At 46.5% G+C, this 19,484-nt stretch overlaps 1 protein-coding gene across 1 annotated transcript in view; it reads right to left on the reverse strand.

Moving 5' to 3' along the window:
- Positions 1-19,484, reverse strand: part of LOC123514585 — an 86,266-nt gene that overhangs the window by 47,914 nt on the left and 18,868 nt on the right. The window contains exon 2 of the mRNA XM_045272549.1: positions 537-701. Within this exon, the coding sequence (XP_045128484.1) occupies positions 537-701 (165 nt within the window). The remainder of the gene's footprint in view (positions 1-536; positions 702-19,484) is intronic.

Consider the following 19,484-nt stretch of genomic DNA (forward strand, 5'->3'; position numbering starts at 1 on the left):
TAATATCAAGACTGCTGATTCCATGTTTTGTTTTGGTTCATGTGATGTATAGAAAACCTTCCTGACATGTGTCATTCTATGTGAATTACTGGTAAATATGACCTATTATATATTGTTACCTTTAAAGAAAAAATTGTTTTATGGTGCAGTATCAATCATCACTTTGTTTATATGTGCAAAGATGTCTGGCGTTTAATCTTATAGCCTCTGTTGCCAGAGACTGACCACCAACCACTGCCTCAATACTGAACCTTGGCCTCATACAATGTAGGCCCATTTCCTGAGACTTTTTTGCGGAAGAAAAAGTGTGTCTTATGAGCCATCATATACAATATGTAGAGTTCTGAAAAAAATATTAGATGCAAATAAAATTACTGATACACTGCAGCAAAGTGTACAATTACTCTATTTTCAGTGCTATTTCACAATGTGTACATAAACAAATCAGGAATACATACTAGAAAAATCCTAATATTTCAGTTGACTCTATACAATATTTCACCATTCAATACTGACAATAAACTATGGAATCTTACTCCTGAGAATCTGTGAATTTGTCTCTTGACCCAGAAACCCTGACTACTCCCAGTCCTCTTGGTGCTAGGGCCTCCACTTCTTGCTCTTCAGATTCATCACACACACAGTCAGAGTCACTTTCTTCTATTGAATGGTGTGATCTCTCCTCTTCTCGTCTTCTCAGTCTGAAAATAAATTTCACAGATAGTACAATCAGACCACATAATATTTCCATGCTATCGATGGCCATTACTTATTTGCTTAATTCATCAATAAAGGAGCTAAATACTATACACACACACACACACACACACACACACACACACACACACACACACACGGCCCGGTAGCTCAGTGGTTAGAGCGCTGGCTTCACAAGCCAGATGACCGGGGTTCGTTTCCCCTGCCGGGTGGAGATATTTGGGTGTGTCTCCTTTCACGTGTAGCCCCTCCTGTTCACCTAGCAGTGAGTAGGTACGGGATGTAAATCGAGGAGTTGTGACCTTGTTGTCCCGGTGTGTGGTGTGTGCCTGGTCTCAGGCCTATCCGAAGATCGGAAACAATGAGCTCTGAGCTCGTTCCGTAGGGTAACGTCTGGCTGTCTCGTCAGAGACTGCAGCAGGTCAAACAGTGAATTACACACACACACACATGGAGATGGAATTTAATCTGAGCAAAAGTCATGTAATGGAGATGGGGAAGAGTGGAAGACGGCCAAGAGGGTCATATAAGATGGGTGAAGGAGTAGTGTTGAAAAAAGTGGAAAAGGAAAAGGATTCGGGAGTGATAATACAAGACCATGGGCAGTTTGAGGCTCATATTGACAAGATGTTTTGAGAAACATATAATTTGATTAGAAATATTGGATTAGCCTTTCATTATATGGATAAAGATATGATGAAGAAATTAATTAGTACGGTAATTAGACCAAGATTGGAATATGCTGGGGTGGTTTGGTCCCCTTATAAAAAGAAGCATATAAGGAAGTTGGAGAGATTGCAGAGAATGGCAACAAAAATGGTTCTGGAATTGGCAGAAATGACCTATGAGGAGATTAAAAGAAATTAATTTGCTTACCTTGGAACAAAGAAGAGAAAGAGGAGATTTAATACAGGTTTATAAACTGTTGAATGGTTTGGATGAAGTGGATAATGAGCAAATGATGTTGAGAGAGGAAAATTTAAATAGAACTACGAGATCGCATAGTAAAAAGATAGCCAAGGGAATATGCTTGAAGGATGTGAAGAAATATAGTTTCCCACAGAGATGTGTGGAGGTGTGGAATAGTTTGAGTGAGGAGGTGGTGTCAGCGAGGAGTGTGCATAGTTTTAAAGGAAAGTTGGATGTGTGTAGATATGGAGATGGGGCCACACAAGGCCCTGTAAAATTACAACTAGGTGAACTAGGTGAATACACACACACACACACACACACACACACACACACACACACACACACACACACACACACACACACACACACACACACACACACACACACACACGCACACAATGAAAAAGACGGTCGTGTGTAACTAATTTATTGAGTTTCTATTCTAGAATAGTTGATAGAGTACAAGAGAGAGAGGGATGGGTTGACTGTATTTATTTGGATTTAAAAAAGGCATTTGACAAAGTGCCACATGCAAGATTACTATGGAAGACAGAGGAGAAGGGTGGCTTAAAAGGAAGCACATTGAGATGGATAGAAAATCATTTGAGGGGGAGAGAAATAAGGACGGTAGTTAAAGATATGAAGTCCAAGTGGAGAGCAGTAGAAAGCGGAGTGCCACAGAGGTCAGTATTGGCACCAATACTTTTCTTCATTTATATTAACGTCATGCCAGGAGTGAACAGCTACATAAATCTGTTTACAGATGATACAAAACTGTGCAGTTATAAAGTAAAAGGAGGATTGTGAAATACTGCAAGAAGACCTAAATAAGATCTGGGAATGGAGTAAAAAGTGGGAAATGGAATTCAATGTGGACAAAACCCATGTCGTGGAAATGGTAGAGTGAAAGACGACTCGTGGGAATCTATAAGATGGGAGATGGAGTAGAACTGGAGAAAGTTAAAAAGGAAAAGGACTTAGGAGTGACGATGGAAGAAAACAATCAACCGGTAAGCCATATTGATAGAATTTTTAGAGAAACATATAATTTGCTAAGGAATATTGGAGTAGCATTTCACTACATGGACAAAGAAATGATGAAGAAATTGATAAGTACTATAATAAGACCCAGATTGGAATATGCAGGAGTAGTGTGGACCCCCCATGAAAAGAAACACATAAGGAAGTTGGAGAGACTACAAAAAATGGCTACAAGAATGGTTCCAGAATTTGAAGGATGACATATGAGGAGAGACTAAAGGCTATGGATCTACCAACCCTGGAACAAAGAAGGGAGAGAGGAGATCTGATACAAGTTTATAAATTGATCAACAGAATGGACCAAGTGGATAATGAGAAACTGATCCTGAGAGAAGAATATGACATTCGAAGCACAAGATCGCATAGTAAAAAGTTGAGAAAGGGAAGATGTCTGAGAGATGTTAAAAAATATAGTTTCCCGCAAAGATGTATTGAGACGTGGAACAGTTTGAATGAAGAAGTAGTGTCTGCAACGAGTGTGCATACTTTTAAAGTAAGATTGGATAAGTGTAGATATGGAGACGGGGCCACACGAGCATAAAGCCCAGACCCTGTAAAACTACAACAAGGTAAATACAACTAGGTAAATATACACACACACACACACACACACACACACACACACACACACACACACACACACACACAAAGGAAGATAGAGATGAATCATACAAAGGAGACCGATTAAATTACAGAAAGGATGATATTGAGAATCTCAAGAACTATTTTAAAAACGTAAACTGGGAGGAGATGGAAAACTCATTAACGGTTCAAGAGAAATATAACTTATTTTTGGAAATATACAAAACTGGGGTCAGGGAATATGTTCCGAAATATAGACCTAAAGAAGAAGTAGCCATATTGATAGAATTTTCAGAGAGACGTATAATTTGCTAAGGAATATTGGAGTAGCATTTCACTATATGGACAAGGAAATGATGAAGAAATTGATAAGTACTAAAATAAGACCTAGATTGGAATATGCAGGAGTTGTGTGGACTCCCCATAAAAAGAAACACATAAGAAAATTAGAGAGACTACAAAAAATGGCTACAAGAATGGTTCCAGAATTTAAAGGGATGGCATATGAGGAGAGACTAAAGGCAATGGATCTACCAACCTTGGAGCAGAGAAGAGAGAGGGATCTGATACAAGTTTATAAATTGATTAACGGAATGGATGAAGTGGATAATGAGAAACTGATCCTGAGAGAAGAATATGACTTTAGAAGCACAAGATCGCATAGTAAGAAACTAAGGAAGGGACGATGTCTGAGAGATGTTAAAAAATTTAGTTTCCCGCAAAGATGTGTTGAGACTTGGAACAGTTTGAGTGAGGAAGTGGTATCAGCAAAGAGTGTACATAGTTTTAAAGAAAAATTGGATAAGCGTAGATATGGAGACGGGACCACACGAGCATAAAGCCCAGGCCCTGTAAAACTACAACTAGGTAAATACAACTAGGTAAATACACACACACACACACACACACACAAATACAAGGACTACAAGGAGACATGGGAAAAAATTGAAGAAGGTGCAATGCATAAGAGACATTAAGAAGTACAGTTTCCCTCATAGAGCTGTGGACACCTGGAATGGATTAGATATAGACATCTTAAATCCAGTCAGTGTTCACAGTTTCAAAGCTAAGCAGGGCGAAACAAGGTATAAAGACGGGTCAATATGAGCTTGCTCCCCTCCCGTAAACTACAACTAGGTAAATAAAACTAGGTAAATATACACACAAAATATGTAATTTTATATGCTAAAATTAATTTCTTCACTTACCTGTTTTTCATACAAAAAAACTAGCAGTTCCACCGCTTAACTTACTTTCATCCGCCGAGATTTCAAAAAATTCCGCCTGGGGCTACTCCTGCCAGCGTGGTGCCCGGCGCTGCCCCTCAGTTAATTCTCATGTGTGTTGAATCAGACAGGGGGAGGAAGGGAGAGCACTTGTTTTTGTATGAAAAACAGGTACGTGAAGAAATTAATTTTAGCATTAAAAATTACATTTCTATCACAAGCAACCTTGAGCATACTTCCTAAGGTTGTGCATGGCCAGGTGCAGTAGTTAGTCAACTACATGTCCAGCAGTGACCACTGGATCCAAGGCGAAGATATCCCAATCCTGTCTTACTATTTCCCAGAGATAATGGTCAGCAAAGATAGATTGCATCCTCCAGCAGGCTGCCCTCAAGATAGTGGTAACAGAGCAGTTCTTCCACATGAGCATAGAGGTAGCAATGCCATGGATGTTGTGGGCACGGACCTTAAGCTCGCAGCAGGAAGAAGCGTGGGCTGACTTGATGGTATCCCAGAGGAAGAAGGAAATTGCTGCCTTGGACATAGGTCTGGAAGGACACTTAATAGCAAGAAAGAGGTTTCGGGGTGTTGTAGGCAAAGCCTGAACGGGACATAGTAGTCTCTCCACATCCTCAGAACCCACGACGGTAGCAAGGCTCTTAATACGGAATTCCCGTGGAGTACTGTGGGCATCTGTATCTGTCTTGGCAATAAACTCAGGAAGATAAGAGACCAGCAGATCCTGTCCCTGCCAGCTCGTCTTGTGAAAGAGTGCTTGGATCTCTCCTACCCTCTGTGCTGTAGCAAGAGCAAGCAGAAAAAGGGTCTTCCTAGTCAGGTCTCTGGTGGACAAGAGCCACAGAGGTTCAAAGGGAGCCTTGGTTAATTAAATAGCAAAGAACCACATCCAAGTTCCAGGAAGGTCTAAGATCCTTGGTACGCCTCAGTGGCTGGGAAGAGCAGGCTCTGATAATAAGCCTCAGCACCTGGTCTTTGTTGAGGTCCAACCCTCTGATTACCAGAACACTGTTAAGCATGGCCTTGTAGCCCTTGATAGCAGAGGTGACAAGATTACAAACCTGGCGCAAATAAACAAGAAAATCTGCGACTTTCTGGACCGTGGGGTTGGAAACAGTATGCCTGTTGTTCTTGCACCGTTTCCTGTACCTCTTCCATTTGTGCTGATAGTTTAAAAAAGCAGAAGGCCTCTTATCATGTACCAAGAACTGTGCCACCTTAGAGCAGAAGCCTCTGTATCTCAAGTATCGCTTGACAGTCTCCACCCTGTCAGCTGAAGCCCGTGGAGACCGCAGTGGAACCTGTGGGTGTGGGGCTGAGTCAAGAGGTCCCTCCGCAGCAGAAGGCATTGGGGTGGCTCTCGTGATGCCTCAAACAGGTTTGGAAACCACTCTCTCTGCAGCCAAAATGACGCAATCAGGATGAGCCTGGTGTTGCTGGAAGCCCGAAGTTTGTTGAGCACCTTCCTGATGAGAGAAAAAGGAGGGAAGGCATACAGGTCTTGGTTGTCCCAATTGTAAAGAAAGGCATCCATGGCAATTGCTTCGGGATCCTGAAATGGAGAGACAAAGTTCAGGATCCTGTAGTTGAGACGTGTGGCGAAGAGATCAACAGTCAGGTAGCCCCATACCTGCCACAAATGACGGCACACGTCCATATACAGTGTTCACTCTGTGGACAGAATCTGGTGTTGCCTGCTGATGCAGTCAGCTATCACGTTGTCGGAGCCCCTTACAAACTGGGTCAGAATTCCCACTGAATTAACCTCTACCCAGTCTAGGATCTCCTAAGCCTCGTTGTTGAGGAGGGTGGAGTGGGTACCCCCTCTTTGCTAAAGTACGCGAGCGCCATGGCGTTGTCAGAGAAAACAGCAACAACAGAATTCTGCAGCATGTCCACAAAGTGTTGGAGCCCCAGGAAAATTGCCCTGAGTTCCAAGATGTTGATATGGAGAGACTTCTCTCGGCTGTCCCAGAGTCCACTCACCGAGTCCTGAAGGAGAGAAGCCCCCGACCCTTCGTTTAAAGCATCTGGAAAGAGAAAGATGTCCGGGATAGCCAGTTGGAGGGATTGACTTTGTGCCAAGTTCTTGTCCTCCAGCCACCACTCCAGGTCCCGACGACTGCTGGGGTCCCAGAGGATGGGATGGTCATCTGCCGTCGACTGTCTGTCCCACTGCTGGTTCAGCTGAATCTGCACAAGGCGCATTCTCCTCCTCGATCCTGGCACTAGATGAATGACGGAGGACAAGTGCCCGAGAAGTTGCAACCAGTCCTTTGCAGGTGGGGACGGACAACTGAGGAAGGACCGAATTGTATTCTGTAGGTTGTGTATCCTCCCCAGCATCGGGAAAACCCTCAAAGAAGGAGAGCGAATCAGCATCCCGAGGAAGGTCTTCTCCTGTTCTAGAGTCAAGGAAGACTTTTCCCAATTTATGCAGATCCCCAGAATGGAACAATGTCGATGAGACAAGCTGTGGCTCTTTGAGCCTCATCTGCTGACAAAGCCAGGACTAACCAGTCGTCCAGATACCGGAGAATGCAGAAGCCCTGACGATGGAAGTCCACTGACACAGGAGCCATGAGTTGAGTGAAGACTTGTGGGGCAGTAGAGAGAATGAAGCAAAGAACTCGAAATTGTAAGTGGCAGCCCTCCCAGGTAAAGCACAGGAAATGCCAGCTGTCTGGATGGACGGGCACCTGGAGATAGGCGTCCTTCAGATCGAGAGACACCATCCAGTCGTCCTGTTGTATTGCAGACATGATGGTCCTGACCATCTCCATCTTGAACTTGGTAGTGACGACGTACTTGTTTAGGATGGAGAGGTCAATGATGGGTCAGAAACCTCCCGAGGCCTTCGGAACCACAAATATGTGGCTGTAAAAACCCCAGGGTAGAGGGTGCTTCCTCTATGGCACCCTTGTCCTTTAGTTGTTGGATCTCCAACCGAAGCGCTTGTTCTTTGAGTGATCCTGGGGCATAACCTCTGGGTTCCTTGAAGTGGGTTGTGAGTGGCAGGAGGGCAGAGAAGGGAATCCTGTAGCCTTCCCTCATAATGTCAAGAATTCACGTCTCTGCCCCTATCTTGAGCCACTCCCACCTGTGGGCTAGACAGCCTGCAACTGCCCCCCGGTAAGGGAGGTTGTCACTTCTGAAAGGGCTTGTCCTTCTATCCACGTCCTTGCCCACCGGGACAAGAAGAGTGAGAGCTGCAAAACCCACCCCGGGAGTCCCTGGCACAAACGGCGATGGGCGGTCTTTGGGTGGGAGTGGCAGAGGGCCTTACAGCTGTGGTGGTAGAAGGCCAGGGACCACGCTCCACCAAACCCAGAGCAGGATGCGGCCGGGCAAGAGCTCTGAGTGCGGCCTCATGGAGCATCCTATCAGCATTACTCTTGGAGGACTGGAGCGCCTCCTGAAGTCGGTCCTTATCTATAAGGAGAGGGATAAAAATGGAAGACTTTCAAAGGATGCCCTTTTCGACCTGCGAGAAGGAGGGTCTGAGGCGGCCGAGGTAAGCCTCCCTCCTCCAGGCCCGCAAGTTGGTGATAACGTAAGTCAAGTCCCTGCAAGTGTCATTAAGCATCATATGTACAGCTTCAAAGAGCTGCTCCACCAGGTCTAAGAGGTATGCAGAGAGATTGCAAGCTGCCAGAAGATGCATGGTCCCCAAGCACCAAAAGGAGTAGTTTAGGGCATCTCTAGACCTGGCAACCACCCCCCTCCATCCTGGCCACCTCCGGGTGCTCACGGAGGACGCGAGGCTCTTGGGTTTAGGGCAGTGTGGAAGCTAGAGTTAACCAAGGCAACTTTCCTGTAAACCTCCTGACCCACCACACTGTAAATATTAGCAAACTTGCCCAAAGGATAGCAAAATGAGGTAGGTTTCTTCTCATCTGCCTTCAAATAAGCACTGTAGGCTTGCTCCATGAAAAACCTTACAGGCTGTGCCCTTCCAAGGAGGATGGGTCCCTTTTTTGTAGGTGTGGTGCTGGTACCCGGGGCAACTGGGTGTTCCAGGTCAATCTGCTGGCCCATTGCATCCTCAAACACTGAGTCAATGTAGTTTATCATGTGATGGTACATGGAGAAGAACTCACGCCCCTCATCCCCCTCCAGGCCTGTTGGGATCCCATCATGCCTCTCTAAATCATGTCTTGCCCCGCCAGGCCCTGGGGACGTCGAGGCACCCAAGTCCTGCCACCCAGAACAAGAAGGGAGAGGAGACCCAAGCAGGACACGCCAATCGGCGAGAAAAAGATCACCTCCAGGACGATGGCTGTCTGTGCAGGTCAGTCCGGGAACGAGATACATCAGCAGAAACAGAGTCAACATGGCCGCTGTGAGAGCTAGTATGAGCAAGACAGTGGGTTTGCTGGGCCATAGGGTCATCAGACACTAGGCCCCTGTCGGCTGAAAGGACAGAGGAGGCAGCTGATGGGTAAGGAGTGAGCATGCCATCCTGTGGGCGGGGAGACAAGGCAAGGGGGCAAGCGTCTCTCCCAGCCGGGCCTTCACCCAAAGCAAAGGGGTGGGGGGGGAGGCCAGGCTTACTGCCAAATCCCCAGCTGTGAGCTTGTCCTGGGACAAAACACTACCGTCCTGAAACAACATCTCCAAACCGCCATGAATGTTGGACAAAACAGAGGCAGCCGGTGAATCCCTTGTCCCCTGAACAGAAGAAGGTGCCTTAAGAGACTCCAACGTGCCTACATCACAGGAGACATTACAAAAAGGGTGGGCAACAGAACTATGGAAATGTTTTGCCTTAGCGAACCTCCTGCGCCTAAAACCACACTGGTACTTATAGGCGGCAAGGACTTTATCACTGCTCCAAGTAGAACACTCACCACACCTCTTACCTGGGTTGCAGATATCCCTGCAATTAACACAAACAGAATGAGGGTCCTGGAGGAAACTGCACAAGACCCTGGTGCAGTCTGGTCTTGAGCATCTAGAAGACTTAGAAGATGACTGAGAGCCGGAAGAACAAGGCGTGGAAGCAGCCACAGCCACGTCCATCAGCAAACCACTCTCCCAAGCAGCAACAGGCTGCTCTGGATGAGCATGCTGCCCATAAGGTCCTCCGACGTGAAAACAGGAAGAAGCGAAACAGGGATGGAAGCACAGCGCGTGAGAACATGATGCAAGTCGAGAATAAACTGAGGGGCAGCGCAGCCGACCCCATCGGCAGCGCCAGGCACCGCGCTGGCAGGCATAGCGCCAGGCAGAATTTTTGAAATCTCAACGGACGAAAGTAAGTGAAACAATGGATTTGCTAGTTTTTTTGTATGAAAAACAGGTGTCCATGATAGAAATATATATATATATATATATATATATATATATATATATATATATATATATATATATATATATATATATATATATACAAGAGGAGGGGAGACATGCAGTTAGCAAGATCAGTAGAGTAGTTAGCATAAAAATAGCAATAAAAGATGGAAAGACATGCAACATTTTGGCAGTGAGAAAGGGGCTGAAAATGGTCAGTCAGAAGAGAAAGTTGATGAGATATAAAAGCTTTTGATTCCATCCTATCTAGTAAAACAGTGTGAGTGAAACCCCCCCCCAAACATGCGAAGAGAACTCCATACAAGGACAGCTAAGGCCCTTATACAAAGTTAGCAGTTGCAGGGGCGAGAAAAACTGAAGATGTTGCAAAACACCTAATTTCATAGAAGCTGTTTTAACAAGAGATGAGGTGTGAAGTTTCCAGTTAAGATTATGAGTAAAGAATTTTCAGCATAGAAAAGGGAGACAGTTGAGTGTCACTGAAGAAGAGGGGATAATTTTCTGGAAGATTGTGTCAAGTTGAGAGAAGGAGGAATTGAGTTTTTGAGGCACTGATAACTACTAAGTTTTCTCTGCCCCAATTAGAAATCTTAGAAACATCAGAAGTCAGGCATTTTGTGACATCCTTGCATGATCTGTTGACCTCCTGAAGGGCTGGTCGTCTCTGAAAGGACATGGAAAGATATAGGGTGGTATCATCAGCGTAAGAGTGGATGGGGCAAGAAGTTTGATTTCAAAGATCATTAATGAATAATAAAAAGAAAATGAGTGACAGGACAGAACCCTGAGGAACACCACTATTAATAGATTTACAGGAAGAATAGTGGCCGTCTACCACGGCTGCAATAAAACGGTTGGAAAGGAAACTTAGATAAAGTTGCAGAGAGAAGGATACCAATAAAAAACGTTTTTTCTTTAAGCCTCTGTAATGCAGTTTAGATTAGAAAAAAAAAAAAAAGCGTAGGAGAGCTGTTTGGAAATCAAAGCTTTGTGCCAGACTCTATCAAAAGTGTTTGATATGTCTAATGCGACAGCAGAATTTTCACCAAAATCTCTAAAAAAGGATGACCAAGACACCATAAGGAAACGCCAGAAGATCACCAGTACAGCGACCTTGACGGATGCCATACTAACGATCACAGAAGATTGTTAAGTGACAGATGTTTAAGAATCTTCCTATTGAGGATAGATTCAAAACTTTAGACAAGCAAGAGATTAAAGCTATAAGTTTGAGGGATTAGAATGGTCACCTTTTTTAGGAACAGGCTGAATGTAGGTAAACTTCCAGCGAAAAGAAAAGGTAGAAGTCAATAGACATAAATGAAAGAGTTTAGCCAGACAAGGTGCAAGCATGGATGCACAGTTTTTGAGAACAACAGGAGGGACCCCATCCGGTCCATAAACGTTCTGAGGGTTTACCAGCAAGGGCATGGAAAACATTATTACGAAGAACTTTAGTCAGAGGGAGGACAAGAGGGAGGGACAAGCCCAGAATCATCCAAGGTGGAGTTGTTAGCAAAGGTTTGAGAGACAAATTCTGCTTTAGAGACAGAAGAGATGGCAGTGGTGCCATCAGGATGAAATAAAGGAGGAAAAGATGAAGAAGTGAAGTTATTGGAGATGTTTTTGGCCAGATGCCAGAAGTCACGAGGGGAGTTTGAGTTTGAAAGACTCTGACATTTTCTATTTATGAAGGAATGTTTGACAAGTTGAAGAACAGACTTGGCATGATTCCAGGTAGAAATATAAAGTGCATGAGATTCAGGAGATAGAGTGTTCAAGTACCTTTGGTGGGCAATCCCTCTATCATGTATAGCACGAGAACAGGCTGTGTTAAACCAAGGTTTAGAAGGTTTAGGTTGAGAAAAAGAAAGAGGAATGTACACCTCCATGCCAGACACTATCACCTCTGTTATGAGTCTAGCATGTAGCTATAAGGAGTCTATATTAATTTTATGAAAGAAATATATACAATTTATTTTGGAAGCAACAGTTTGTGGCCTGGGATCTTAAATCATCCAGAGGACAGTCTGTCCCCTGCCCCTCTCTCTCTTGCTTTACCTTTGAGAGTGAGATTTACAGGTGCAAATTGATCCCCTACCCACCTCTCCCTTGCCTCTTTCTTCTGGCACACAACCTGTATACATGACTCAGCAAGTTGATGTGATCGTAGGGGTGCCCCAGCAATCCCTCCTCTGACTTGACATGGAAATTAGCAGTATTAGTGTAGAAAATTGGCAATTTTTTGGTGGAAGGGGTACTCATACACCCACAAATAGATTGCACCCTTGGCAGTCACTCACGTTGCCCATAGCAAACTCCGTCCTTGGCTTGCATGAAAATAGAGGTAGAGGATAGTAAAAGATACAATACTGCAGCTGTGAGAAAAAGGCTGAAGCCAGTTACATGGAGCAGAGGAATTAATAAGACAGAAAGCTTTTGACTCCACTCTATCTGAGAGTGAAAACCCCCATACATGTGAGGAGTACTCCATACATGGGCAGATAAGGCCCTTGTACACAGTTAGCAGTTTGAAGTGTGAGAAGAACTGGTAGAGATACCTCAGAGCACCAAATTTCATAGAAGCTGTTTTGTAAAGATATGTGATGTGAAGTTTCCGGTTTAGATTATAAGTAAAGGACAGACCCATGATATTCAGTGTAGAAGAAGGGGACAGTTGAGTGTCATTGAAGACAAGGGGATAGTTGTCTGCAAGGTTGTGTCAAGTAGATAGATGAAGGAATTGAGTTTTTGAGGCATTGAACACTACTAAGTTTTCTATGCACACTTTAGAAATCTTAGAGATTAGAAGTCAAGCATTCTGTGGCTTCCCTGTGCGATCTATTTACATTCTGAAGAGTTAATTGTCTCTGAAAAGACATGGAAAAATGTAAGGCGATGTCATCAGCATAGGAGTTGATAGGTTAAGAATGGTTTAGAAAATAACTGATGAATAATAGGAAGAGAGTGAGTAACAGGACAGAACCCTGAGGAACACCACTGTTAATAGATTGTAGAGAACAGTGGCCATCTAACACAGCAGCAATAGAGCAGTCAGAGATGAAACCTGAGATGAAGCTGCAGAGTAGGATAGAAACTGTAGTAGAGTAATTTTGAGATCAAGGCTTTGTGCCAGACTCTATCAAAAGTTTTGATATGTCTAAGGCAACAGTAAAAGTTTCACCAAAATCTCTAAAAGAGGATGACCAAGACTCAATAAGGAAAGCGAGATCATCAGTAAAGTAGCCATGATGGAAGCCATACAGACGATCAGATAAAAGATAGTGAAGTGACATGTTGTTGCTACATATACTAATTACCCATATGTAATTACATATGCCTATATGCCATTATTCCCACACTCAGCAGAGAAAATCAACCAGCACCTCTATATATAGAGATCGTGCCTATAAAAGTTCCATGTCACCTCCGTGTGCATGCCCAGCTGGCCAACCATACCTCAGATCCTTTCTGTGCTCAGCACGGTGTTAACCTGCGCCTCTTCTCACTTCTTCCTGCTTTTTTTTTTGTGCCCGCTTCTTTGCTACTTCCATTTCTACTTCTCCCTGAGTTGCCATGGCCGCTCAGAGTTGTGTTGGATGCAAGAGGTGGTTGCTGGGCAAGGTTTTAGAGCCGCATTTCCGCTGTGTGTCTTGTCGGCACGCCATGTGTTTAGCTGAAGACTGGTATAGTGAGTGTTCCCACCTCCCCCTTCTCCAGTTCCAAGCATATGTGAAGGATACTGAGAAGCATTCTGCTAAGGAGAAGAAGCGGGTCAAGTCATCTGGCAGTTCCAGTGAGAAGCATTCTCGCCGGCAGGAGCCAACTTCTGAGGCCACTTGGGCCAGCAGCTCTGTTGCTGTAGAGGCTGATCTGGCTGCTATGAAGGCTTCTATTGGCCAGTTGTCAGCAGTTTTGTTGCCCCTTGCCTTCGGTTCCGCATTTTCAAGGTTTGCGGACAGCAGAGCGAGTGTGCAACCGCCCCCCAGGTTGGTGACAGGTGTAGGGGGGCCCTGGTCTCCCCCTGGCTTAGGCCCTTCGGTGGTGGCTGCTGGTAGTGGTGGAGCGAGTCTCAGTGTGTCCCCTCTCCTTGGTTTGGCTCTGGGAGTGAGAGGGGGGCAGGCTACCTCTGTTCCAAGCCCTGCCCCAGAGTTGGCAGTCAGGGGAGTGAGTTTGCATGCAGCCCCATGCTCTGCCCCGCCGCCAGTAGCGTCCCTTCTCCCGCTGTTCCTGGCCCTTCCACGGAGTTTTCGGGGCTCGATGGAGTTAGCATACGTATGTGCAGCCCCTCTCCCTAGTCTGGCTCTGGGAGGGGGGGTCCAGTTCCCTGCTGTTTCAGGCTCTTCCGCGGACTATTCTGGCTTCGGGGGTGTGAGCTTGAGTGCAGTCCCACTCCCTAGCTTGACCCCAGCAGTGAGTGTGGTGCAGACACCCGCTGTGTCAGGTGCTTCCAGGGAGTTTTTAGGTCTTGGTGGAATGAGCTTGTGTGCAGCCCCGCTCCCCGATGTGGCTCCGGGATTGAGTGGTTTGCAGGCTCCTGCTGTTCCTGTTTCTTCCGTGGCCAGTCCTGGGGTCAGTGGACTGAGTCTACACGCAGCGCCTCTCTCTGGTCAGGCCTCGGGGGTTTGTGGGGAGCCAGCTCCCGCCGGGCCAGTCTCCTCCTTGGGCCTTGTTGGCGGCAGAAAAATGGGACTTCATGGTGGGTTGCCGGATGATGGTAATTTTGCAGGCTCGGCAAGCGTGTCCTCCATGGGCCTACCTCATGTTAATTGGCTACATGGGTCAATGCCCTCGCAGGTCCCGCCCTACCCAGTTGATGCGGGCGTCGACCCTGGTGGCACATTAGTTAGTCAGGCTGGTGACACGGGCTGGCCTTCGTTTTCTGAAGAGATGGATGAGGTTTTTGATGACGTTCCCTCAGGGGAGGCTGGCACTCCGGATGAGGAGGGTGCGTCCTCCTTTTGTGAGCTCATTACCTCAGTGAGAGTCTTTGGGTCTCCCCATGCCCTCTTTTCTTGCTTCCACTCTTCAGACTGGGGTCGAGCGCACCTCTGAGACTTCACGGCCTGGCCCCACTCCCTTGGTGCTGCCTCATTCCCCTCTGGCTCTGGAGGTTCACAGGGAACAATTGGGCTGTTCTCTGGGGATCTCTAATCCAGCTTCAGCCAAGTTTGCCTTGCCCAGGAGGTGGGCTTCAAGGGCAGAGAGCTGGTACACTCCAGAAGGAGATTTCTGTGGGGCTCCTCCTCTCAATGATGAGCTGCTTCATTTGGTGGAGAGTAAAGATCTGTCTGTGAGTCTTCCCTGGCATATGGCTACTCAGTTAGAGGGTATTTTGAGTAGTCTGGTCTTTCCACCACTGCCCCCCAGAGGGGATTGGATAGGGCAAATTTAGATATTATGCAGCCCTGTGAAATGCTCCATTTGAGGATGATGATGTTACACAAGCCGGCTGTGGTGAGAAACCTCCCTAATACTTACGGTGATCGGGAGAGACAGCAGTTGATGTCTTCCCCCATTGGCTCCCACCTTTTTGATGGTCAATCTCTTACAACAATGGAGCAGAGGGGGCTTGAGTCCTCATAACGGTCACTTGTTTCCCACATTGCTCGTGGTCTGGCTTCCACAGCTCAGGGCATCAGGGCTAAGGCTGGTCGTGCCATTGGTTTCCAACACCTTGCACCGGTTGTGCCTCCTTCAGTTCCGCCCCATCCTGCTCCTAAAGTGAGTGGTTCCTTTCACTCTCGAGGAATTTTCCATGGCCGCTCTAGGGGCCATCGGGGATCTTGCTAGGGATACTGCGGAGGTGCCATTGCAAGTTGGGGCTTGTCTGCAGCAGCACTGGCAGGAGTGGGAGAACATCAGGGCCTGCGAGTGGGTGGTCAGGACCCCTCAGTAAGGTTACATTCTCCCCTTCCTCAGGGATCCTCCCCTCTCGAGGGCGCCAGTAGAGTTTCCAGCATACAGGGAGGGCTCAGACCGTCATTCGGCTCTGGAGGCAGCAGTTTCTGAGATGCTGATAAAGGGAGCTATAGAACTGGTGGTAGACCCTCAGGCCGGATTCTATTCACACGTCTTCCTTGTGCCCAAGTCCACAGGGGGCTGGAGGCCAATTTGCAACCTTTTGGTCTTAAATCATTTCCTGGTGGTAACCCACTTCTGCATGGAGACAGTTTCATCAGTGCTAGAGTCAATGGCTGAGGGCGAGTGGATGGTGTCCTTGGACCTGCAGGACACTTATTATCAAGTTCCTGTCCATCCTTTGTCATGCAAGTACATGCAGTTTGTCTGGCAGGGCAGAGTTTACCAGTTTCAGACTCTGTGCTACAGCTTTGCCACGGCTCCTCAGGTCTTTACCAAGGTAATGGCTCCCATGTCAGCTTGGGCCCATCGCCTCAGCATACCCTTGCACCGCTATCTGGACGGTTGGCTGATTTCCAGCCCTTCTTGGTCTTCATGCCTCGACAATGCCCGGTCTCTTTTGCTTCTGTGTTCTCGGGGATTCAGGTCAATTGGGCCAAATCCAATTTGTCTCCCAGCCAGAGGAAACAGTTTTTGGGTATGGTTCTCAACACCATCAGAGCCCAAGTCTTCCCGTCACCAGATCGGGTCAACTGTTTTCAGGCAGTGGCCCAACAGTTTCTGCTAGCCAAGGCTCCACCAGTGTCACTCTGGAGGTCTTTGCTGGGACATCTTGCATCCCTAGCACAGTTATTGCCAGGTGGGCTCCTGCGGATGCGAGTTCTGCAGTGCCTAAAAAGGCATTGGCAGGCTGCTTCCAGCCCAGATTGGTAGCAGGTAGCTCCAAGTCGTCAGTGTTTGCAAGACCTTGCTTGGTGGTTGGTTCCAGATCAACTTTAGAAAGGTGCTCCATTCGTGGTGGTGCCCCCAGAACAAACCGTATTCTCAGATGCTTCTCAGCTCAGGTAGGGAGCTCACCTGGGAGATTCTCTGGCTTCGGGAGTCTGGACTGTAGAGGAGCAAGGGCTCCACATAAATCATCTCGAGCTTTTGGCAGTCTTTCGGGCTCTCCAGAGTTTTCAACAGGCCTTGTCGGGGTCGGTGGTGTCTGTGATGTCTGACAACTCAACAGTGGTCGTCTATCTCAGGAAGTCTGGGGGCACACGTTCTGAACCTCTGTCGGCTTTAGCAAGGATGGTTCTCCAGTGGTGTGAGAGCTGTTCCCTCTCTCTGTGCCCTGTTTTCGTTCCAGGATGCCGCAATGTAATTGTGGATGTGCTCAATCAGGAGTGTGTTGGTTCAGAGTGGACCCTACATCCCAAAATTTACAGGAAAGTCTTCCAGGTGTGGGGGTCTCCTCTGGTAGATCTGTTTGCCACGGCACTGACTCGTCGTCTGCCCCTGTATGTTTCTCCTCTTCTGGATCAGGGAGCCTGGTGACAGGATGTGTTCTCTTTTCCGTGTGACGGTTTGGATCTGTACGCCTTTCCATCATTCGCTCTGATCCGCCATGTTCTGGTGAGGGTTCGTGAGTCGCAGGCTGTGCATATGACACTAGTTGCTCCTCTTTGGCCTCAGGCAGACTGGTTTCCCCTGTTGCTGGACCTGCTCGTGGACAGTCTCCGGGTTCTTCCCAAGTGGCGGTCTCTCCTTCAACAACCTCACCGTCCCCTTTTCCATGGTTCTGCGGAGAAGCTCCATCTTCACGCGTGGCGACTCTCCAGCTTCTCTTAAGAGCGCGAGATTTATCGAGCAAGGCTGCTAAGTTCATGTCTTGACCAGTCAGGCAGTCCTCCGCCTCGGTTTACTACGCGAAATGGAGAGTCTTTTGTGGTTGGTGTGAATCGAGGGGTTTGGATCCGTGCTCTGCCTCTATAGTGCAGCTGGCAGACTTTTTCATTTTCCTTTTTGAGTCAAAGTGCCTGTCAGCGTCAGCAATTAGGGGTTATCATTGTGCCTTAGCTCCTGTTCTGCGTCAGTTAGGCATAGACCTTTACACCGATCCAGACCTTTCTTCTCTGTTCCACTCCTTTGTGGTCTCTTGTCCACCTCGTTTGCCTTGGTTACCTGCCTGGGACCCTTCTCTGGTCCTTCGGTCCTTGTTGCGTCCTCCTTATGACCCCTTGCGGACAGCCTCACTGAGAGATGTCTCGCTTAAGACCGTGTTTCTTCTGTGGCTCGCTTCAACTCATCGGGTTAATAGGCTTCACGGCCTGTCGGCTGAGGTGCGTCACTCCAAGGGTTGGACGTCCATGACCTTTTCCTTTGCCCCCGGTTTCCTGGATAAGACTCAGTGTCCGGGCCAGCCTTCCTTGGACGAGTTCACTATTTCTTCTCTTCTTGATTTTGTCAGAGAGGACGAGGTAGACTGCCTTCTTTGTCCAGTTCGGGCAGTCCATGAGTATCTTCGCAGGACTAAGGATTGTCGACCAGCCTGCTTGATGTTGTTGGTCACAGTTTTAGATCCCAAACGAGCTGTCCACCCTCATACCTTGTCTAAGTGGATTTGTCAGGTGATTCGGAGGGCCAATGTGAGTGTCTCGGAGGAGTCATGCCTTCTGAAAATGAACACTCATGAGGTTCGGGCTATTGTGACCAGTGTTCTCTTTAGGAAAGTTAAGAGTCTGGACTTGGTCCCCAAGGTATGTGGAAGAGTATGACCACCTTAGCCTCCTTTTACCTAAGAGATGTTACTCATAGGTATTTAGATACTTTTTCCCTTGGGCCAATAGTTTCAGCGCTGAGGGTTGTTCACTAATGCTGGTTTAGTTTCTGGTTTTTCCTTGTTGTCAGCAACAAGATTTACGGATACCGTTTGTCTTTCCGTTTTCAGGGTTTTGGCGATTTTGGAGATCGTGTCTTCCATCTTCGGGGTTCTGTTACACCCTCCCACCTATACTTGGGAATCTGGCATATGTAATTACATATGGGTAATTAGTATATGTAGCAACAAAATAGTTTTTTTAAATAAAAACATTTCTTGTGAATATATTTACCCATATATAATTACATAGTAAGAGGTTCCCTTCCTCCCTCCCCTCTGTTTTTCTGTCACTTTTGGCAGAAAGGACCTCAGGTATGGTTGGCCAACTGGGCTGGTGGTTCCTGTCACGCATGCGCACGGAGGTGACATGGAACTTCTATAGGCACGATCTCTATATATAGAGGTGCTGGTTGATTTTCTGTGCTGAGTGTGGGAATAATGGCAGAGTGGCATATGTAATTACATATGGGTAAGTATATTCACAAAAAAAAATTTTTACTTTAAAAAACTATTTTTAAGAATTTTCTTATTGAAGACAGATTTAAGATATTTAGATAAGTAAAAGATTAAGGCTATAGAGTGGTAGTTTGAGAGATTAGAATGGTCACCCCTTTTAGGGACAGGCTGAATGTAGGCAAACTTACAGCAAGAAGGATAAATAGAAGTCAATAGGCAGAGTTAAAAGAGTTTGGCCAGCATGGATGCACAATTTTTGGAAACAATATAAGGACCCCATCAGCCTTGTGAAAGTTCAGGCCAGTGAGGGCATCAAGAAAATAATTGCAAAGAATTTTAATCAAAGGCAACAAGCCCAGAACCACCTAAGATAGATTTATAAGCAAAGTTTTGAGAGAACAGTTTAGCTTTAGAGACAGACAATATGGCAGTGGTGCCATCAGGATGAAATAAAGGAGGGAAAAATTAAGAAGTAAAGTTATTTGGAGAATTTT

The sequence above is a fragment of the Portunus trituberculatus genome, chromosome 38 (genome assembly GCF_017591435.1).
Source record: "Portunus trituberculatus isolate SZX2019 chromosome 38, ASM1759143v1, whole genome shotgun sequence".
Classification (NCBI taxonomy): Eukaryota; Metazoa; Arthropoda; class Malacostraca; order Decapoda; family Portunidae; genus Portunus; species Portunus trituberculatus.